Source organism: Dermochelys coriacea, chromosome 13 (genome assembly GCF_009764565.3).
Source record: "Dermochelys coriacea isolate rDerCor1 chromosome 13, rDerCor1.pri.v4, whole genome shotgun sequence".
In the NCBI taxonomy this organism is placed as follows: Eukaryota; Metazoa; Chordata; order Testudines; family Dermochelyidae; genus Dermochelys; species Dermochelys coriacea.
This window is the reverse complement of record NC_050080.1, coordinates 37,806,465-37,829,832: the sequence shown is the minus strand read 5'-3', so window position 1 is coordinate 37,829,832 and position 23,368 is coordinate 37,806,465. Positions and strand designations below refer to the sequence as shown.

General features: G+C 49.9%; 2 protein-coding genes across 2 annotated transcripts; one reads left to right on the top strand and one right to left on the bottom strand.

The window, feature by feature from the left end:
* Positions 1–2,336: 2,336 nt before the first annotated feature.
* LOC119841666 (granzyme B-like) lies at positions 2,337–3,786 on the bottom strand. Its single transcript, XM_043496002.1, is given in 3 exon segments — positions 2,337–2,485; positions 3,620–3,719; positions 3,721–3,786. Coding segments are annotated over 3 exon segments (315 nt in total).
* Positions 3,787–15,712: 11,926 nt separating this feature from the next.
* On the top strand, positions 15,713–21,327 carry LOC119841805 (cathepsin G-like). Its single transcript, XM_043495996.1, is given in 6 exon segments — positions 15,713–15,779; positions 18,881–19,028; positions 19,576–19,711; positions 19,882–19,930; positions 19,933–20,153; positions 20,492–21,327. Coding segments are annotated over 6 exon segments (735 nt in total). The 5' UTR covers positions 15,713–15,748; the 3' UTR covers positions 20,642–21,327.
* Positions 21,328–23,368: the final 2,041 nt, after the last annotated feature.

The following is a 23,368-nucleotide window of genomic DNA, read 5'->3' as shown; positions in this document are numbered from 1 at the left end:
GAACTTATCAAGCTCTGTCTGCATCCTTGTTAGGTTGTACCCCTCGCCCAAAGGCTCCTGTTGGAGGTTTTTCTAGAACTCCCCCCCCCACCCCCGTGGTTAGAAACTTTCTCCTCATCTCCAGCCTCCATTGATCCCTGCACCATTTATCCCCATTTGATTCACCCTTTAGCTTCCACAGCTCGTCTCCCTGCCTGTTGTCATCACCCCCCCCGCCCGATGTATTTATAGAGCAATCAGACCCTTCTCAGCCTATGGACTATGCTAATCTAGCCCTGGTATTTTATTCCTTTCTCGTCAGACCAGTTCTCCATTCTCCTGATCGTTCCACCAGCCCTTCTCAACACCTGCTCCAGCTGAGATTCCTCTTTCCGGGACAGGGCTGCCCAGAACTCTGAGCCGGATTCCAGCTGAGCTCTCCCCAGAGCCTTCTCCGCTGGCAATTAAACCCTCCCTCTCTACTGGAGACACCTGAACTGCTCCATCCCAGGACCACATGGGCCTTTCTTCTGGCCTCATCCTGATGGTGGCCCATGGTCACCCTGTGATTGACTGACACACCCATTTCTCCCTCTCCGTCTGTCACTTCCAGCTGATGAGTCCCTAGCTCAGAGCAGCAATTCTTGTTTCTTGTCACTATGTGCATGAGCCCATGTTAAATTTCAGCCCGTTTCCACCAGCACCTTGCACAAGGGCACGAACACTGGAGATACCTCTCCACAGTTATCCTATGTGCTGGGCTCCCCAGCTGGGCTGCATCTCCCACGATGCACGATGGGCTCCCCTCTTGGGGCAATGGAGCATGGGAGGGGCATGTCCATGGTGGTTTCCGCCAGCTCCTTCTCTTGGAGCAGCTTGCTGCACTCCCAGTGGCTCTGGGCGGGGGGATATTTACCTGGAAGGCTGATTTCTTGGCATGGGGGCTGCCGGCACACAGCATAGTGGTGGGGTAGTAATGCCGGTACCGCTCTCTGCACAGGTCGTCTGACACCACCTCCTGCTCCGCCTCCTGCAGCCTGTCGGTGGTGGTGTTCACTCCGGTCCGACCCCACCCGGCCACGCTGCACTCGGAGCCTGGGCTGACGTGCTGATCAGCCACGGGCAGGGGGACAAGCCCCACCCACTCGGTCAGCTCCGCGCTGTGCCACAACTGCCATGGGGAGGAGAGAGAGAGAGAATGGACCCGGATCAATTTTTAATCACGCTTGGATTTTTTTAAAAGATCTGGTCTGTGTTATATAGGAGCTCATTTGAGATGATCACAAAGATCTTGAAATCTATGAATCGTTGAACTGCATATGGCAGAAGAAGGAAAATATCCATGGGAAGGTGTAAGGCCCTAACCTGGGTGCAACTTTAAAATATTAAAAGAAATTGTTTAAAGGGGGGAATCCCAGATGCCTTGGCTGGGCTGACACAGAAATAAGGTCGCTGGAAGGAATGAAACATACAAATAAGAAAAGGATCAAAGAGTATTTTATGCACCGTCACCATCTACTGGCCGTGGACAGCAGTAGCAGGAAGCCGAGATCGGCCTGTGCAAATGACCCTGGGGATAGAGGTCACAGTGTGGGGCACGAGTGGCTGCTGAGTGCATCAGCGAAGATGCTGAAGCCCAGAAGGGACCAGGACGCCTGGCCCAGCCCCTCTGGACAGCCCCTTCCCTCCTCCAGGGTTAGCAGGACAAGAGAAAAAGTGGTGAGACTTGATGGCAGAGATTGAATCCCCTCCATCTTTCCTTAACCTCTGTCTGGGTGTTTCCCTTTTCACCTCAAGAAACGCGATACAGACAGAAAAGAACTGATGGCTGATGATCGTAAGCGAATGTAGCAGGAAATCCTGGGGATTGGATCAGTCTCCGGTGCGACAGCTGGGCCCCAGCGCGGATCTATGTCCATTGCCTACAGCGTTGTTCTGTTCAGTAGGGCTCAGATCCCCAAAGGCAATTGGGGGATTTCCCAATGTCTGGGTTTGAGAAGCGATGGCCAAGGGAAAAGACTTGAGAACAAGCTAGGTTTCAACTGAGTGAAGTAACTCAATGACAGGGGTTTTCCTTTTGGGACTGACTAAAAACCTCATCCAGGATGATAGTTTGGTTGGTTTGGGCTTTAAAATTTAACAGGCACCCAGTGAAATTCATAATTTTCACATCCCATAAACACTTCTAGTCTTTGGGACAACATATTGCCAGTTGCAATCCCGTCCCAGAGTTGGGGACTGGCTGGCTCAGGAGGTGGGAAATCAGACACGGGGCCGTTCTCCTCCAGGGGCACCAGCCCTGATCCAGCCCCAGGGCGGGGGACTGGCTGGCTCAGGAGTGGGGGATGGCACGTTTTTTACTCCACGTTGCAGTTACAATGAGCCGCCGTCACCACCACGTCCTCCTGGATCAGGAACCCTCTGCAGCTTCCCTTTGACCCTATTTGTACATAGGCCATGTAGGGTCTGGAGCCAAGCGGGGCTTCCTGGCCCCCGATGAGCTGATCTGGAGAGACAGGAAGGGCTTCTAAAGGGAGCTGGAGAGTGGGACCAAGAGCCCAGTGCAACCTGCACCCTCATCCCTTAGCTTAGCCCCCTGCTGGCCTGTATCAGCCCCTTAGGCCCCCCCAGCCCAGCCTGCCCCTAGGTCAACCCCCAACACCCCAACCAGCCCGGTATATCCCATAACACATGTACCCACTGCAAATCTACCTTTTCCCACATGGAGCTGTTCATCCATCCATCCATTCCTTTTCCCATACATGCCCATCCATCTTCTGTCTTGGAGAATTATGTCAGGAATTCCCTATCACCCCTCAGCCTCATTGTCCCATCTCCTGACACCTGCTAATGGCTAATTCTATCCCCCTGCCCACAGCCCTAATTGCCCAATTCTCATCACTAGAGCCAAGCAAAAAATTTGTAAGGGATTGGCACATTTGCTAAAAAAAAAAAAAAAAAAGCAATTTGGGATATCAAAAGTATCTGTGAATTCTGGTGGAATTCAGTGGATTGTTCTGGCTGCAAAAAAAGGATATTTTTCCGCATGAAAAAGTAAAGACGTTTTATTATGAGCGCTGGGAAACAAAATCTTTCAAATTTCTGTTTGAAATGGTGCTTTTTTTAGAAAAGGAGCAAATTGTTTTTTTTTAAACTAATTGTTTAAAACATGTCTAAAACCCCTTCTAAAGAGATCTGAAATCAAATGAAAAAAATACCCCCAAAATTGTTTCGAGTTGAAAGCAAATGAAAAAGCAAAAAAAAAAAAAAAAAAAAGAAGTTTCTGGATCAATTTTTGTTTCAAAATTGCATTACAGTTCAAAACTCAGCTAATGAAAAATAAGGGTGAAAAATACCTGCATAGGCCCAAAATAAAGCAAAAAGCAAAAAAAAAAAAAATGTTTCAGGTTGAAAGAGACACCCCAAAGCAAACAACCCCCCCATTTTGTTTTGAAACAATGTCTTTTTAGGGTTTCTGCTTCTGCGAGAAAAAATGAAAAAAATAATTTTTGGAGGAACCCAGCTTTTCCCACATTTTACAGTTCGGCCCTTGAACCAAAAAATCGGTGATTCGCTCTGCCCCACTCCCAGTGTGGGCCCCACAGGGCTGGGAAATAACCGGTCACTCAGCTCGACTCACCAGTATGAAGCGGGACAAAGGCCTTGGAGAGCAGAAGCAGCAGCAGCATCATTGGTGCCCATCCAGGAGCTGGGGCTGGTGGCTCTGTCTCAGCCCCTGGGGCTTACATGGAGCAGACAGTGGGGAGGGGAGGCTGGGAAGAGGTGACCCAGGAAGTGCAGGGTCATATACCCGGCTATCAAGAAATGCCCCATCAGCGATGTGTCAGGGGTGGGGATTCCCCGAGAGGAAACCTTGAGCCACGTCCCCGCCCGCATTGAGGAGCAGGGGGTGGGGGTCCCTTCCTGCACTGGTGCCCTCCCTGCCCCCAGCTGGGAACGTGACCAGTGCTGAGGCCTCCCTGCTGCAGATGGCAGAATCCCCCCTGGTCTGTTCTGCCCCTGGATACCTGGATCCCAAGATGTTCAAGCCAGCAGAGTCCATTCGACCGACCTGTCTGCCCTCCTGAGTGACCCTGGCCGGAGACCTTGCCCAGCTCCCCTGGACTGAGCCCGGTCACTGGTGTTCTGTGAACGCCTCTCCCAGCAAGGTAGCCAGGCTGGGTCTGATGCCACCCGGAAAGGGAGAAACCCCCTGCTCTGGGGAGCTGGTTCCCCTGTCCCACACTGGGCCCTCCATTCCAGCTGGATTTGGTCAGGCTTCAGTTTCCCCAGTTGGATCTTGCTCTGCCTTTCCCTGTTGGATTGAAGAGCCCCATGAAGGTCCTTGGACCCCGACCTTCAGGGCCCTCCCCCGTGACTTGTGGAGAGGTCAAACAGAGTGAGCGCTTTCAGTCTCTCGCTGACAGGCATTTTCGCTAGCACTCCAATCATTTGCCTCCTGCCCCATCTCCAGTTTGCTGCCAGCCCTTTTAAAGTGCTCACCCCAGAACTAGACGCAGGATCCCCCGGGAAACACCCCTCCCTGCCCCTGCTCAACATGGCTCTGTTCACACGGCCAAGGAGGGCACTACCCCTGGTGCTGCAGTTTCTCATGGGGAGCTCGGAGTGTGTGTGTGGGGGGGTGTTGTTGGGTCAAAATAACATTTGTCTGGAGAATTCCGCACCAGCTGAGATGGGATAGAAGCTGCTTTAGGAAGGATCCTGGTTCTCTTGGGTTAGGGACTGTGTGGCCCCGAGGACACCAAAGGCAGGATAAAAATCCGTCAGCAACTTCTGCCTCCAAGAGAAACTGTAGGGCCAGGTTTTAAATAAGGCTCAGCCCCCAAAGGCCAACTGGGGTCTCAGAAACAGTCCAAGTCCATAATCTATCTATCCAACTATTACCCCCCAACTCTCTCTCTCTTTTTGTCTCATATTTGATTCAGTTAATTTGTTCGTTGATGTTGATTTAATTCTAGGCAATTGTTTCAGGTTAGGTTGGGCTTACTACAGCAGGAGGATGTGTCAATGTTGTGAGTGTCATTTTTATGATGGAAAAGCCTATCCATCAATCTCCACGTATCCGTCCATCCATCCATCTGTATATCTATCCATCTCCATCCCTGCCTATCCATCCCTCCATCCATCCACCCATGCCTGCCTATCCAGCCGTCCATCCATCCATCCCCACATCTAAATTAATAGATTCATAGATTCCAAGGCGAGAAGGGACCAATGTGATCATCTAGTCTGACCCCCTGCATAACACAGGCCAGAGACATGCTCCACAGTTATTCCTGGAGGAGATCATTTAGAAAAAACACCCCGTCTTGATTTAAAAATTGTCAATGACCTTTGGTCAGTTGTTCTAATGATTAATTACTCTCACTGTTAGAAATGTACACCTTATTTCCAGTCTGACTTCATCTAGCTTCAGGTTCCAGCCTTTGGATTGTGTTAGACCTTTGTCTTCTAGACTTAAGAGCCTGTTATTAAATATTTTCCCCTTTGTATGTACTTACAGACTTTGATCATGTCACCCCTTCTCTTTGTTAAGCTAAACAGATTGAATTTTTTGAGTCTACCACTGGGTGGTAGGTTTTCTAATCCTTTGATCATTCTTATGCCTCTTCTGTGAACGTTCCCCAATTCATCAGCATCCTTCCTGAATTTTGTGGGCACCAGAACTGTACACAGGATTCCAGCAGTGGGCTGCACCAGTGCCAAATGTGGAGGTAAAATAACCTCTCTGTTCCTACTCGAGATTCCAAGGATCGCATTCGCCCTTTTGGCCATGGAGTCGCACTGGGAGCTTGTGTTCAGCTGCTATGCATTGTGACCCCCAAATCTTTTGCAGAGTCTGGTTCCCAGGATCGAATCTCCCAACCTGTAAGTATGGCTGACATTCTTTCTTCCTAGATGTATACATTAACATTCATCAGAGGGGTAGCCATGTTAGTCTGGATCTGTAAAAGCAGCAAAGAGTCCTGTGGCACCTTATAGACTAACAGATGTATTCGAGCATCAGCTTTCGTGGGTGAATACCCACTTCATCAGATGCATGTAGTGGACATTTCTAGAGGCAGGTATAAATATGCAAGCAAGAATCAGGCTAGGGATAACGAGGTTAGTTCAATCAGGGAGGATGAGGCCCTCTTCTAGCAGTTGAGGTGTGAACAGCAAGGGAGGAGAAACTGCTTTTGTAGTTGGCAAGCCAGTCACAGTCTTTGTTTAACCCTGAGCTGATGATGTCCAATTTGCAAGTGAACTGAAGTTCAGCGGTTTCTCATTGAAGGATGGTCCTGAGTTTTTTTTTTGCTGCAGGATGGCTACCTTGAAATGTGCTACTGTGTGTCCAGCGAGATTGAAGTGTTCTCCTACAGGGTTTTGTAGATTGCCATTCCTAACATCTAATTTGTGTCCACTTATCCTTTTACATAGGGACTGTCCAGTTTGGCCGATGCACATAGCAGAGGGGCATTGCTGGCACACGATGACGTAAATTACATTGGTGGACGTGCAGGTGAACAAACTGGTGATGGTGTGGCTGATCTGATTAGGTCCTGTGATGCTGTCGCTGGTGTAGATATGTGGACAGAGTTGGCATCGAGGTTTGTTGCATGGATTGGTTCCTGAGTTAGAGTTACTATGGTGCGGTGCATAGTTGCTGGTGAGAATATGCTTCAGGTTGGCAGGTTGTCTGTGGGCAAGGACTGGCCTGCCTCCCAAGGCCTGTGAAAATGAGGGATCGTTGTCCAGGATGGATTGTAGATCACTGATGATGCGTTGGAGAGGTTTTAGCTGAGGACTGTATGTGATGGCCAGTGGAGTTCTGTTGATTCATTCATTCACCTGCCCGTCCACCAATGTAATCTACGCCATCATGTGCCTGCAATGCCCCTCTGCTATGTTCATCGGCCAAACTGGACAGTCCCTATGTAAACAAAGACTGTGACTGGCTTGCCAACTACAAAAGCAGTTTCTCCTCCCTTGGTGTACACACCTCAACTGCTAGAAGAGGGCCTCATCCTCCCTGATTGAACTAACCTCGTTATCCCTAGCCTGATTCTTGCTTGCATATTTATACCTGCCTCTGGAAATTTCCACTACATGCATCCTACGAAGTGGGGATTCACCCACGAAAGCTTCTGCTCGAATATGTCTGTTAGTCTATAAGGTGCCACAGGAATCGTTGCCACATTAACATTTAGCCATGTTAAAATGCATAAAGTTTGCTTGTGCCCAGTTTACCAAACAATCCAGATCACTCTGTATCAGTGCCTGTCCTCTGCATTATTTATAACTCCTCCAATCTTTGTGTCATCTGCAATTGTTATCTGTGATCATTTTGTGTTTTCTTCCAGGGCATTGATAAAAATGGTAAATTGCATTGGGCCAAGTACCAATCCCTCACCCCACAAGAAAAACACCCATTTGCTGATGATTCCCCATTTACAATTTCATTCTGAGATCTATAATTAAGCCAGCTTTTAACCTACGTCATGTGGGTCATGGTAATCTTATATCATTCTAGATTTTTCATCAACATGTGTAGTATCAAGTCACCTAACAGAATTCTTCAATACTGTTATCTGTATCAACCACACTTGTAATCTCATTAAAAATAAAAAAGACAAGGTGGTTATACCTTTTATTGGACCAACTTTTATTGGTGAGAGAGACAAGTTTTGGAGCTTACATAGAGTTCTTCTCAAGGGCTGGAAAAGGTTCTCCGCATGTCACAGCTAAGAACAAGGTGGAACATATTAGGACACGTCCCACAGGAATGGCTGGACCAGTGCTACTTCCTGTTCCATTTGCGTGAATCTCTCTAGGAGGATGACACCTTCCTGTGGCAGACCAGGGACCCCATGGTCAGGGGGTGGGTCTGAGCTCCCTTTGGGGGTGATAAACCCAATGGGGTCAGGAAGAACATGGGAGGAACATCTGGCCCTGACAATGTGTTGGATGGGGTAAGGGGCACTCTGAGCATCACATGCACTGTCCGGCGGCGGCTGGTATCAAGATGATCAGAGCCACATATTACCTCTATCTCACACATGGGGTGGGGATCGGGGCATATTGCCTCACCCTGCACTGATACCGATCAGTGTGACCCACATCACACACCAAGGGGGCAGGGCTCCTTGGTTGGAGAGGTTCAATTGTTGGAAAGAGCCCTGTAAACCCTAGTGTGGGCAGGTGAAGGGAGCTCTGGAATTTCTTTCTATTCTCTGTGTGTTTCTAATGGGGCCAGACTGGAGGGCCCAGGAGAGCTTCCCGGCTCTGTATTTGGCTTTCCATTGGCATTCCAGACTGGCAGTGGGGAGCTGCCCAAGATAATGGTGATAGCACCCAGCTCTTCGAGACTGTCCGTCATGCATAGGTCTCACAGCACCGGTGAATGTCCTTATCCCAACAGGGCTGTGAGTAAACTGAGGCACAGGGAGGGACGGGAGATGCGCACAGCTCCCCAGCAGTCCAGGGTGAGAGCTTTTCCACTGGGCTTTTTGGATCCACCCTATGGCCTTTAGCAAGGAAAAGGCAGCCCCTGCTTTTGGATCCTGTTGGGTTGGGCCTAAGCCCTACAGACAGTTTGCAGGTTTGGAGACGTCGCTTCATGCAGGGGAGGAATGTGGAGATCCTTATGTGTAGGTGCTGGGCAGGGCCCATTGGAGGGCAAGCTCCGATCAATGACCAGGGCAGGTGACTGACTGGCTCAGGGGGGTGGGGAATGGGATACGGGGCTTTCCCTTCTATGGAAATTCAGTGCTTCATCTCCTTTCCAAAAGTGCCAATTTCTGCCCTTCCCTAGCTTACCCTTACATGGTCTGTGGGTAACGCTGATTGGTATTGATGCTGGGTGAGAGAACACACCCCGATCTCACCCCCGTGTGTGTGGGATAGAAGGGGTTGTGGCTCTGATCTCCCTGATACCAGCCCCACCCTCCGCCTGATGCCCAGGGTGTCTCTGAACCCCCACAAACACATTGTCAGAGCCAGGTGCCTTCCCTCCTCCTGCTGCCCACACTGGGTTTATCAGCCCCTGCCTGGGGGTGCGGTGGGTGTCAGCCCTAACCCCTATCATGGATCCCTGGCCTGTCAGTGGAGAAACTCTACCCTTGTGGGGATTCACATAGATAGAGCCAAGAGCATCACTGGTCCAGACATTCCTGCTTCCAGCTTCGCCTAGGGGCCAACCCCCCATTCAGGCCTTGGAGCCCAGTTGGTGACCCCTATGGTAGCTACCACCAGAACCCAGTGAGTCCAGCAGTCCATGGCTGGTGAATGGGTCTAGAAACTATGTGGGTGTGGATCTATGTGGATCTAGAATCAATTTGCATAGATGTGAATCAATCAAGACTGATAGCACAAGACTTGAATTGCATCGATCCATTATTGACCTAAATGTATCTAGCAGCACATTTGTGCATCTGCATTGCTCAAGCATGGATCTCAAATGGTTTGGGCATGGCTCTAGATGGGCAATCGTGGGTCTACATCAGGGGTGGGCAAACTATGGCCCTTGGGTCATGTCCGGTCAGAACTTTTAATCTAGCCCTTGAGCTCCCACTGGGAGCAGGGTTGGGGGCTTTCTGTGTGGCTCCTGGAAACATTGGCATGTCCCCCACTGGCTCCTATGTGCAGGAGCAGCCAGGGGGCTCCACACACTGCCCCTGCCACAAGTGCCACCCCCACAGCTCCCATTGGCTGGGAACTGTGGCCAATGGGAACTGCAGGGGTGTCTCCTGCAGATTGGGCAGCGTACAGAGCCCCCTGGATGATGTTATGCCTCCGTGTAGGAGCTGGAGGGGTGAATGCTGCTGCTTTCGGGGCCAGCACCTATGGACAGGGCAGCATGCAGAGCCACTTGGCCATGCCTCTACATAGTAGCCAGAGTGGGGACATGCCGCTGCTTCCAGGAGCTGCTTGAGGTAAGCACCACCCAGTGCCTGCACCCCTGAGCTCGCCCCCTCGCAACCCTGCCCCAGCCCTGATCCCCCTCCTGCCCTCCAAACCCCTCAGTCCCAGCCCAGAGCACCCTCCTGCACCCCAAATCCCTCATCCCCAGCCCCACCCCAGAGCCCACTCCCCCAGTCAGAGCCCTCACCCTTCCCTGCACTCCAACCCACAATTTCATGAGCATTTGTGGCTCGACATACAATTTCTATACCCAGATGTGGCCCTCAGGCCAAAAAGTTTCCCAACCCCGGGTCTACATGGAGCTAGATGGAATGAGTGTGATGGGACCCCATAAACAGAAGAGACAGAGCTATAACGGAGACCAATCAACATGGTTCCGTGGACATCTAAAATCAATCAGGTTCTTAAAAGAAGAACCTTATTATAAAGAAAAAAGTAAAGTAATCACACCTGCAAAATCAGGATGGAAGGTAACTTTACAGGGTAATAAAAAGATTTAAAACACAGAGGACTCCCCTCTGGACTCAGCTTCACAGTTACAAAAACTACCTTTGTAGCATAGGAAAAGTCACAAGCCAAAACAAATGATAAGCTAATGCATTTCCTTGCCTTACTTACAATTTCTGTAATTTTAGATGGATTATTCCGGGTATGTTTCCAGGAGATGTTGTGTGACAGGTTGGATCACAGAAACTCCCTGGGAGCTGCCACCTGATGTGCCAAGACTACTTCTGCTCCTGCTTTCCTGCCCAGTCAGTTTAGGACTTCAGTGCCCTGCCTGGTTTGAGCCAGACCCACTAGCCAGCGGCAAACCCAGACCCAGGTCTGAACCACATCCCTTAACAACTGCAGGCTTAACTGAAAGCAGCTTACGGAAGTGTTCCTGTCCTTGACACTCAGATGCCCAACTCCCAATGGGGCCCAAACCCTGAATAAATCCGTTTTACCCTGTGTAAAGCTCATACAGGGTAAACTCATAAATTGTTCGCCCTCTATAACAATGATAGAGAGATATGCACAGTTGTTTGCGCCCCCCCCCCAGTATTAATACATACTCTGGGTTAATTAATAAGTAAAAAGTGATTTTATTAAATACAGAAAGTAGGATTTAAGTGGTTCCAAGTAGTAACAGACAGAACAAACTGAATTACTGAACAAAATAAAATAACCCCCCCAAGTCTATGTCTAATAAAACTGAATACAGACAAAATCTCACCCTTAGAGACGTTTCAACTAGTTTCTTTCACAGACTGGAGCTGGATACCTTCCTAGTCTGGGCACAATGCTTCCCCTGGTACAGCCCTTGTTCCAGCTCAGGTGGTAGCAAGGGGATTCCTCATGATGGCTGCCTCTCCCTGTTCTGTTCCACACACTTATATATCTTTTGCATAAGGTGAGAATCCTTTGCCCCTCTGGGTTTCCACCCCTCCTTCTCAGTGGAAAAGTACCAGGTTGAAGATAGATTCCAGTTCAGGCGACAGGAATCACCTTCCTTCCTTCCTTCCAGCCAGACTCACAGGAAGGCCTGCTTACAAATAGAACCATCCACAGTCACTGGTTGATGGGAGCCAGCAAAATTCCAAACCACCAATAATGGCCCACACTTTGCATAACTACAATAGGCCCTAAGAGTTATATTTCATATTTCTAGTTTAAGATACTAGAGTGATACATTTATCCAAATAGGATGACCACACTCAGTAGATTATAAGCTTTGTAACAATACCTTACAAGAGACCTTTTGCGTGAAGCATATTTTAGTTACAATATATTCACACTTATCAGCATACTTTTATAGAATCATATAGAGTACATCACAAGCTCACTGAAGATTTCTCTGTTAAGCCAAGCTAGTTGCCTTCCATATTTGATATTCTTTCTGCACACCGGGATGGTTTGTTCCTGTGCCCTCAATAAGGCTTCTTTAAAATACAGCCAGCTCTCCTGGACTCCTTTCCCTTTCATATTAGAGTCCCAGAGGATCCTAACCATCAGTTCCCTAAGGGAGTCAAAGTCTGCTTTTCTGAAGTCAAGGGTCCATATTTTGCTACTCTTCTTTCTTCCTTTTGTCAGGATCCCGAACTTGACCATCTCATGGTCACTGCTGCTCAGTTTGCCACCCAATTCTACTTCCCCTACCAATTCTTCCCTGTTTGTGATCTGCAGGTCAAGAGGAGCATGGCCCCTAGGTGGTTCCTCCAGCACTTTCACCAAGAAGTTGTCCCCAACACTCTCCGAAAATTTTCTAAATTGTCTGTGCACTGCTGTATTGCTCTCCCAGCAGATGTCTGGGTGATTGAAATCTCCCATGAGAACTAGGGCCTTTGATCCAGAAACTTCTGTTATTTGTCTGAAGAAAGCCTCGTCTACCTCATCCCCCTGGTCTGGTGGTCTATAGCAGACACCCACCATGACATTGCCCTTGTTGCTCTCGCCTCTAAACTTAACCCAAAGACTCTTAATAGGCTTTTCTCCAGTTTCATATGGGAGTTCTGAGCAATCATACTGCTCCCTTACATACAGTGCAACTCCTCCAGCTTTTCTCCCCTGCCTGTCCTTCCTGAACAGTTTATACCCCTCCATGACAGTGCTCCAGTCATGTGAGTTACCCCACCAAGTCTCCGTTATTCCAATCACATCATAGTTCCTTGACTGTGCCAGGACTTCCAATTCTTCCTGTTTGTTTCCCAGGCTTCTTGCGTTCGTGTATAAGCACCTGACTAATTGAATGCCCTACTTTCTCAGTGTGAATCAGGAGGCCTCTTCTGTTGTACCCTACTCCTTGTCTTTCCTCCAGGCATCCCACTTCCCCACTTCCTCTAGGCTTAGGTCACCATCCCCTGGTGAACCTAGTTTAAAGCCCTCCTCACGAGGTTAGCAAGCCTGCCTGTGAAGATGCTCTTCCCTCTCTTAGTTAGGTGTATCCCATCTCTTCCTAGCAATTCTTCTTCCTGGAACAACATCCCATGGATGAATAATCCAAAACCCTCTCTCCGACACCACCAGCGCAACCACATATTTACCTCCAGAATTTGATGGTCCCTACCTGGGCCTTTTTCTTCAACAGGGAGGATGGACGAGAACAGGACTTGTGCCTCAAACTCCTTTATCCTTCTTCCCAGAGCCAGTGACCCACTCAAGGAAATTCTTGGCAGTATGATTGGTGCCCACATGAAGAAGTAGGAAGGGGTAGCGGTCCGAGGGCTTGATCAGTCTCAGCAGACACTCTGTCACATCCTGAATTGTAGCTCCAGGCAAGCAGCACACTTCTTGAGTTTCCCGGTCTGGACTGCAGATGGATGACTCCGTCCCCCTTACGAGGGAGTCCCCGACCACCACCACCACCCATCTCCTCCTCTTGGGAGTGGTGGTCATGGAAACCCCATCCCTAGGACAATGCATCCCATTCCTTCCACTCCATGGGGTCTCCTAATCCCTTCCCTCAGATAACTCTTCCAAACCATTCTCCGCAGTAGTACCTGTGCAGCGAGCCTGAAAACGGTTTCTTATCTCTATCTGCATTGGGGGTATATGGGTTCTCCTCCTTCTACTTCTTGAAGTCACATGCTGCCAATTTTCTTCCCCATTCTGCCCTTCCCTCTCTGATTCTTCAGCATGCTGTTCCTGCAGAACTACACACTGGCTTCTATGCAGAAACTCTTCATTTTCTCTGATGCAATGCAGGATTAATACTTGGGTATCTAGTCCTTTAACCTTCTCTTCCAATATGGAGATCAGTTTGCATTTCGTACAGATGAAGTCGCTTCTATCCTGTGGGAGTAAGACATACTTAGAACATCCTGTGCAAGTCACAACAGCTGATTGCTCACTATCCACTATCACTGTGTTTATTGCACACAGAAGCCTGAAAGGCAAACAACTCCATGGGAACTCCCACCAGGCAAAATCCCACAAACACCCTCTGTTTGCTTGTCCTTCCGTTCGCTGTCCTGGGCCATGGCGGGGGAATAAAGGTGCTACCGTAGTACACCTAATAAATAATGTACAGCACCTGGCACAATGAGATCCTTTGCCATGACCTGGTCTTCTACACGCTGCCATAATAAATGTAATAAATAGAGTACAGCACCAGCACAATGGGGCCCTGCTACTCTGACAGTCCCGGCCACGCTGAATGTCTCAGGTTGATCACCCAAAACTGGCATCACCCCAATGTCTGAGCTCAAGCTGCCATCAGTTCTGTGAGTGCCACAGGACCAGGCAAAGTGGTATGACAAGGCAGGGGCACGTACAGGGATTAAGCTGGGGCGCTTGGTGATCTGAGCCCAGTCACACACCAGGGTGGTGAATCTAGCCAATGAAATGTCCTCCATCTTGGCCCAAGAGACCTGGCCACCTCCCCGGAGCTGGGACTGTGTCCTGGAGAACTGGGGCTCTGCAAAGGACCTAGGAGGGCTTACAGTGAACAAGCAGTGCCATGAGCTCCCCACACACCACTGGGGCAAAACTGGCCAGAGCCTGGGCTGTAAAACTAGGGGCATAGGAGTAGGGAGGGGATTTTGCCTCTCTATGCAGCACTGGTGAGACTAATACCAGCCCTGGGATTGGGGACAGGCTGGCTCCAGGGGGTGGGGAATACACATGGGACCTTTGCCCTATAGGGGGTGCCTGCTGTGAGCCAGCCCCATGGCAGGGGACTGGCTGGTTCAGGGGGTGCATAGTTAGATGTGGGCCATTTCCCCTCTAGGGCATCTCTGTGCTGCTGGCACAGTTCCAAGCACCAAGTTCTGCCCTTCCCCAGCTCTCCTGTTTACATGGGCTGTGGGTAACATTGATCGGTATCGGTGCTGGGTGAGAAAACACACCCCTGTCCCACTGTGTGTGAGATAGAAGCGGGTGGCTCTGACCACCCTGATACCAGCACCCCACCTGAGACATTGTGTACGTGACACCTAAAATGTCTCTGACACCCCCCAATAGATTGTAAGAGAAAGACAACTCCCCTGCTTCTGCTGCAGAGCTGTCCTTGGGCTGTGAGCCCCTCCCTGCCCCGATAGGGACAGTGGGCCAGAGGCAAGCTGGCGTCAATGGGACGTAGCTCCACTGATGTCAATGGGGCCAGACCCCAGCTGGTGCCAATGTCCGTAGCTCCATTGATTTACCCAGTGTTGGATCTGGACCACGGTTTGCAGAGGCCCCCTAGAGACACTGCAATGCCCCCTCAGCAGATCAGACCCCGGGCTCTGCTCTCCCAGCCTGTCACACTAACTGAGCTTTGTTCCCTTCCATTGCCCGTTATCTGGAGACCAGCTAGCCAGGGGCCAGGCAGTTATGAAACATCACACCGAGAAAACAAAGCTGGTGTTGAAAGTTTTCTAAGAACCAGGAGAAGAAGGAAATGACTCAGCCCATGACTCCTGATGCTGGGGCTTTACAAAATACAGTAAGGCATTTCAAGAGAGCTCGGAGCTTGATGGAGAAATGGGGCCGGGGCCTCAGGGCAATTTTAAGCCACTTTCTGGGGCCCAGAATTGCAGGCGTGTGAGACGTTCAAATGTCTGGACAGCAGAGTCACATTTCCAAGTGGTCACCCCTGTTGTGTGGGGACATTTGCACCGTCTGTTTAGGGCCTTCCCCATCGCCCATCACCATGGTATCTGTGCTCCCCCACGTCCACCATGGGTGGACTATGTGCTCCGCATCCTCTGGGAGAATTTCTGCTGTGGGCTCTGTGGCTGGGCTACAGGGAGTCACATCAGGGCCCCCAACTCCTGCTTCCTGCTCTGAGACGCACACTGGGGAGGAAGCGGGGAGCTGAGCCAAACCAGCGGGTAGCTCAGCATCGGCTGCACTCCTCACTAGATGAGCTGCTGGAGCAGAGGAGATGGGCGAGCTCCAGATGAGCCCAGCACCAGGTGAGAGATGCCCCATCCCAGAGGGACTTTCCCCTGGGCTCCTTGCTCCCGAGAGAGGTTATTTTCCAGCTCCAGCTCCCTTCCTCGTGCTCCCACATGTCAGTGGCCTGTTGCTGAGGTTTCTGAGGGTGCCTGTATGGTCCCAGCTCCCCGCAAGGGGGAGCGTACGTGACCTGGGGTTTGCTGCTGACTCTAAATCCTCCAGGACTGGGGCTCGAGCACTGTCACTTTTCCAGGATGGTGACAATGCTGATCTTGATCCTGCTGCCTGCGACCTTTCTCCTGCCCCCTTGGGCTGGGGCTGGTGAGTGCGGGGGGGATCAGGGATCATGGGGAGTGGAGCCGGGAGCTCTCTGGGATGTTTGCAAATCTTGGATCCTCCCCAGAGTCAGATGCTTCTGCCAGGGAGATCGCTGGATCCCAGGATCTGGCTAGGGAAGGGTTTGGAGGTGGGGGTGAAGGAGTCTGGGTGGTGGAGCTGGTACTGAGATAAAGCCCCCAAGAGACACACAGAGAGCTAGGAGAGCAGGAGAGAGACACAGGGGTATCTTAAGTGTGAGCTAGGAGCCAAGGGGCTTGGGTTCTATCCCCTGCTTGGGAGTGGGGTCTAGTGATTAGAGTAGAGCTTGGGGGTGACAGCCAGGACTCCTGGGTTCTAGCTCATTCTTCTTTTGTCTGTGCTGTCATTTTAAATCAAAGTTCTTTAGGGAAGGGACTGACTTTCCCTGAGGGTCTGTGCAGCACCCAGCACAACAGGGCCTTCCTCTGGGTTGGTGGCACCATATGCAAATAGCAGCACCAGACTGTCAAAACAGCCTTGTTCATATGGACGTCAAACTAACATCCATGAGTCGTCTGTTAAAACATTCAGATGTGAGCTGCACACAAACTTGTGTGGCTTTAATTAACTTGATTTTAAACCACATCTATAGTTCAACTGGGTCAGCTCTGCCGGTGGCTGCCCTGATATTGATTTAAACCTGGCCAAAGCTTCGGAAACTTCCCAGGGGCCAGTTAACCTCAGAGAACCAGCCTTCAACCCATACAAGTGCCTCAAGACGTGCATTTGCACAGGGTTAAAACAAACGATGCAGTCTGGCAATTCCTAAGTCCTACATCCCTCTGATGGCTAGAGACCCTCTCACTTCCACCTCCATCTATCCCTGCCCAGTTTATCCCCATTTGTTTTTCTGTCCACATTGTTCTTCAGCTTCACCAGCTCTCCCCACCCCCCGCCCCGTCACCTCCACCCTGATGTCTTTACACCAATAGTCTAGCTTTGACTTCATCCACCTGGGCTGAGACATGTTCAGAGTTGGTATGAAAAGTTTTTCCCTGGGAAATTTCGACTTTTCATTGAAAACCCCTGAAGTAATTTGTTTTTCTAATAGCTTTTTATTATTTTTTTTATTTTTATTTTTATTTTATTTTTTTTATTATTATTTTTAAGATATATACAGAGAGTGAGAAAAGAAACAGCAAAATATACATAAACTTCTCATAATGCATAAACACCTCATAAGATCTTAAATATTTGCTACCTCACCTTAGCTAGGCTTGAAACATTTAGTTATCTATAATATGAGTGGTTAGAATATCAATCCCTTATTGTATTCCACAATTTACAAACAAAATATGCTTTATAAAAATCCAGCTAGTTAAAGAAAAATTATTAAAGTAAGTTAAAGGCTAGAAGCAAAATTCAAATGAGAGGAATAGATACAGGGAGTGGAAGGAAGTGGGTAGGGAAGAGGGGGTGGTGAGGTGGACCCATGCATTTGACAGGATGATCAGATGCTTCAAGGAAAGCATCTCATATCTCTAACAACTTTTCTTGGGAATCTCTATAACAGTCGATAGCTCTTTCCCTTGGCAGCCAAGCTTAGGATGTCTACGCTCTAATCTTTGATTGTTGGTTGCTTTTTGGATTTCCGTTTTGGCGGTACTTGCTTTTCACTGCTGTTAGTGCTCTGCTTAGCCAAAGTCTTTCTGATTTATTTTGCTTCCAGTTAACACCCACTAGGTTGAAAATTACAGGGTTAATTGTATTTGATGGGGGGAAAAAACAACACTCTCCCCTACAGTTCTGCCCAAAGCCTACCGGTCTATGAGCATATGGGTGAATTCAGCACCTTCTGTGTCACAGTTGACTTAGCAGCATGTGCATTGAACAGTTGAAGAGAGTCCAATGCATCCTCCATATGATTTCCTGTGGAATTAATCTTAAATGTAGCTCCAAGGAGCAGTTTGGAGCACGGGCTACAATTTGTTTCCATTTGGTTAGCAGAAAATAATTGGCCTTGTTCCTCCTCCCAATGCTTTTTTAGAGGATCAGTGTTTCATTCAAATTTGCTGGCCAGCTCTGCATAACGTTGCCATAGATCCTGGCAATCTCGGTAACGTTTGGAGAAACAAAAGCAGTAATGGCTGAAGGGCTGCGAAGGCAGCAGGGCTAAACAGATGGGGGGGGGGGCGGCATGTTTCCCTTGCATACCTTGCCACTCCATCTTCGTCTGTAGTGTGACCAAAATTAAAATTGTTTTGGTGACTAAAAACTCACAAATTTTCAGCTGAAAATTGTCAAAAACTGGGGGGGAAATAATCAATTTTCAAAAAAAAAAAGCCAAAATGTTTGAGGAGAGGAGACGCCTTCTGGGAAACTTTTCATTGTCTAGAAAATCTGATTTTCTGTACAAAAGCAGTTTGGAGGGGCAGCTTTGGACCAGCCCTGGCTTGTCACTAGGGTTTGGTGGAGAAAGTGAAATGTCAGCAGGGGACGTGTCAGTGGCGTTCTGGCTGATGTTGACACCCAAATCCATTACCTCAAGGCAGTGCGATTCCTGACCCACTCCCAGTGCATTTTGCACCAATTCTCCACCTCGCGAGGTCAGAGCTTTAGATTTACCCTCCGGCCACATGGGGTGTCCAGTCTGGGGCAGAGCTCAGGAGGGGGCAGTGTTCCAGGCACAGGGATCCCCCAGGGAGAGCACCACTGGGGGTGGTTTGAGGCTGTGGGGACTCCCCTTTGGGATGGGGAGCTCGGTCCCAGCTCGGCCCAAGGAGATGATGGGACTCTTTATATGAACCTGGTCTCCCCACAGGTGAGATCGTCGGAGGCCGGGAAGCCCAGCCCCACTCTAGACCCTACATGGCCTGTCTGGAAATACAATGCAGAGACAAGAGAGTTCGCTGTGGAGGGTTCCTGGTGGCAAAGAACTTCGTGCTGACGGCCGCTCACTGCAATGGAGAGTAAGCGCCTCTGTGCTGGGGACGTCAGGACAGGTCAGGATTAGCGGGTGGTGGGGGAGCTGGGAGCTCTGGCACCATTGTGGGGTGAAGGGAAGGAGCAGTTAGTGTGACAGGCTGGGAGAGCAGAACCCAGGGGTCTGATCTGCTCAGGGGGCGTCGCCGTGTCTCTAGGGGCCTCTGCAAACCATGGTCCAGATCCAGCTCTGGGTAAATCAATGGAGCTACAGCCATTGGCACCAGCTGGGGTCCGGCCCATTGCCCAGATGGGACGGGGAGGAGCTCACAGCCCAAGGACAGCTCTGCAGGTCTCTGGGGTGGCGGGAGCTGGGCATAGACCCCTGTCTGGATCTAGCTGGGAGGGGTCCCCTCTCTGGAGGGGAGCTGAGACCCAGGGGTCAAGGGGAATGAAGGCATCTGAGATCACTGCCTGAGTGTCCCATGCTGCCCTGTCCCCACAAGATCAGTACTTATGTCAGACCATGTGCCCACCCCCCACCTCAGTACACTCCTGCCCCAAATGCCCATGTATTGCTCTTGGCTTCTACAGCAAGATCAATGCGTACCTGGGAGCCCATAACATTAATCAACGGGAACCGAGCCGACAGAATATCTCCGTGAGCCTCCGGATCCCCCATCCACAATACAACAGTGAGACCTCTAACAATGACCTCATGCTGCTGCAGGTGACACCCCACCCCATCACCCCTCCCATAGTGACCTCACACTGCTGCAGGTACTACCCTCATCCCATCTACATTGGCTGTAGTTTCTCTCTTCTTGGATTCTCTCTCTACCCATCATCAGCTCTGACCTTCATATTGACCCTGGTGCTTGTGTCCTCTCTTGTTTGTAGCTGGAGCACAAGGCAAAGCTCAATGAACAGGTCGGGCTCATTCCTCTCCCCCGGCTCATCAGGGAGTGCAACCAGGGACCATGTGCAGTGTCGCCGGCCGGGGCCGGACGAGCGCACACAATAAGGTGCTCCCCCATACACTCCAGGAGGTGGATTTGAAGGTGCTAGATGATCAAGCGTGTCTGAAGTATCCTGGTGGGACATATTATAAATATAACACCTCCATGATGATGTGTGTGGGGGACCCAAAGGAGAGCAAAGCCTCTTTTAAGGTGAAACTCCCAAGCGTCCTTGATAAATCCTTATTATTAATGAGGCTCCTGCTGTTGCAGTTGGGCCCACAGGCAAAGATCAGAGATCAGGCCCTGCTGCGCTAAGTGCTGTACAAACCAATGGGAAAATATCTGGTCTTCTCTCGGGGGGGGAGGGGGGACAGAGACTGACTGGGAGGAGTTGGGGGTTTGTTGAGACAGGCTGGGCTGTGGGGGGGGCAAGCAGAGACCATCTGGGTAGCAGGGGGGGTGTCACTAAAGTGTCCACCAGTGTTTGAAGAACAGTGGGAAATGATTCACTGAGCTTTTTGCCATCTGTAGCTTGTTTTGTTTCGCAGGGTGACTCTGGGGGCCCCCTGTTGTGTGGGAAAACAGCCCAGGGCATTGTCTCTTGGGGGCCTGCCACTGGGAGGCCCCCAACGGTCTACACAAGAGTCTCCACCTTCATCCCCTGGATATGGACCACGATGAGGAGGCTGCAGCCCTGAGCCGTGTTGGGAATCACTATGTGGGCAGGATCTGCGCCGCTTCTGCCCTTTGCATTGGCCCAGATGCAGGGGCTGCTTTGCAGAGGGGCTGAGTCCCCCCAGGCTGATCTCCCCCACCCCAGACACCGCTCCTCTCAGGCAGTGCCCCACCCATGAGCATCAAGGGAAGGAGCCTCGGAGAGTTAGGAACCATGTTCAATTCGAACTCCCACATCTCCCTTGGCAATCCCAACCCAGGCCCTTAGGCTGTGTCTTTGCTAGGGAACCAGCTGGTTTATTTACCCTGGGGTAATGGACATGATCCAAACCCTGGGGCAGACCCGTCGGTTTGTAGCTCTCCCCCATGTCAGCCAGTTGAGTGACCGTTTATGGGAGATCCTCGTCATTACCTGACCTGCTAACTCCTGTTAAAACTGCAGCCTGCCCTGTCCTCACTGGGCCTTTTCCATATGTTATTTCCCCCGGGGTAGCCACTGCCCATTTCAAAGACACCTGTTCCCAGCACCGACAAGGAGAGCGGGAGTTTGTTCATGGGAAGGGAAATTATACACCAAACTGATTTCAGCTGAAATGACAGCTCTGAGCACCTCCCTCTAACCTCTACTGCCCTGCCCATCCACACAGCCTGGTGCATTTCACTCACTGCTTCTTAGCCAGCAATGAGTAAAAATAAAGTTGCAAAACAATGAATTGGTGCCTTTCTGGGAATTGAATGAATGCCCCCAGCCTCGGACTCCCAGCACCGTAGTGTCCAGGAAGTGGATCTCTTGTGTGGACTGGTCCAGGCTGAGGTTGATGGTGGGATGGAAATTGTTGAAATCATGGTGGAATTCCTCAAGAGCTTCTTTTCCATGGGTCCAGATGATGAAGATGTCATCAATGTAGCGCAAGTAGAGTAGGGACATTAGGGGACGAGAGCTGAGGAAGCGTTGTTCTAAGTCAGCATAAAATGTTGGCATACTGTGGGGCCATGCGGGTACCCATCGCAGTGCCGCTGATTTGAAGGTATACATTGTCACCAAATGTGAAATAGTTATGGGTCAGCCATTACCCTCTGATCCCACTGAGAGTTACCAAAAGAAATTACAGCATTTGCTCAAGAAACTCCCTGAAAAAGCACAAGAATAAATCCGCACAGACACACCCCTGGAGCCACGACCTGGGGTATTCTATCTGCTACCCAAGATCCATAAACCTGGAAATCCTGGACGCCCCATCATCTCAGGCATTGGCACCCTGACAGCAGGATTGTCTGGCTATGTAGACTCCCTCCTCAGGCCCTTCGTTACCAGCACTCCCAGCTATCTTCGAGACACCACCGATTTCCTGAGGAAACTACAGTCCATTGGTGATCTTCCTAAAAACACCATCCTGGCCACTATGGATGTAGAAGCCTCTACACCAACATTCCACACAAAGATGGACTACAAGCCGTCAGGAACAGTATCCCCGATACTGTCACGGCTAACCTGGTGGCAGAACTTTGTGACTTTGTCCTGACCCATAACTATTTCACATTTGGTGACAATGTATACCTTCAAATCAGCGGCACTGCGATGGGTACCCGCATGGCCCCACAGTATGCCAACATTTTTATGGCTGACTTAGAACAACACTTCCTCAGCTCTCGTCCCCTAATGCCCCTACTCTACTTGCGCTACATTGATGACATCTTCATCATCTGGACCCATGGAAAAGAAGCTCTTGAGGAATTCCACCATGATTTCAACAATTTCCATCCCACCATCAACCTCAGCCTGGACCAGTCCACACAAGAGATCCACTTCCTGGACACTATGGTGCTAATAAGCGATGGTCACATAAACACCACCCTATATCGGAAACCTACTGACCGCTATTCCTACCTACATGCCTCTAGCTTTCATCCAGATCATACCACTCGATCCATTGTCTACAGCCAAGCGCTACGATATAACCGCATTTGCTCCAACCCCTCAGACAGAGACAAACACCTACAAGATCTCTATCATGCATTCCTACAACTACAATACCCACCTGCTGAAGTGAAGAAACAGATTGACAGAGCCAGAAGAGTACCCAGAAGTCACCTACTACAGGACAGGCCCAACAAAGAAAACAACAGAACGCCACTAGCCATCACCTTCAGCCCCCAACTAAAACCCCTCCAACGCATCATCAAGGATCTACAACCTATCCTGAAGGACGAGCCATCGCTCTCTCAGATCTTGGGAGACAGACCAGTCCTTGCTTACAGACAGCCCCCCAATCTGAAGCAAATACTCACCAGCAACCACACACCACACAACAGAACCACTAACCCAGGAACCTATCCTTGCAACAAAGCCCGTTGCCAACTCTGTCCACATATCTATTCAGGGGATACCATCATAGGGCCTAATCACATCAGCCACACTATCAGAGGCTCCTTCACCTGCGCATCTACCAATGTGATATATGCCATCATGTGCCAGCAATGCCCCTGTGCCATGTACATTGGCCAAACTGGACAGTCTCTACGTAAAAGAATGAATGGACACAAATCAGACGTCAAGAATTATAACATTCAAAAACCAGTTGGAGAACACTTCAATCTCTCTGGTCACTCGATAACAGACCTAAGAGTGGCTATACTTCAACAAAAAAGCTTCAAAAACAGACTCCAATGAGAGACTGCTGAATTGGAATTAATTTGCAAACTGGATACAATTAACTTAGGCTTGACTAGAGACTGGGAATGGATGAGTC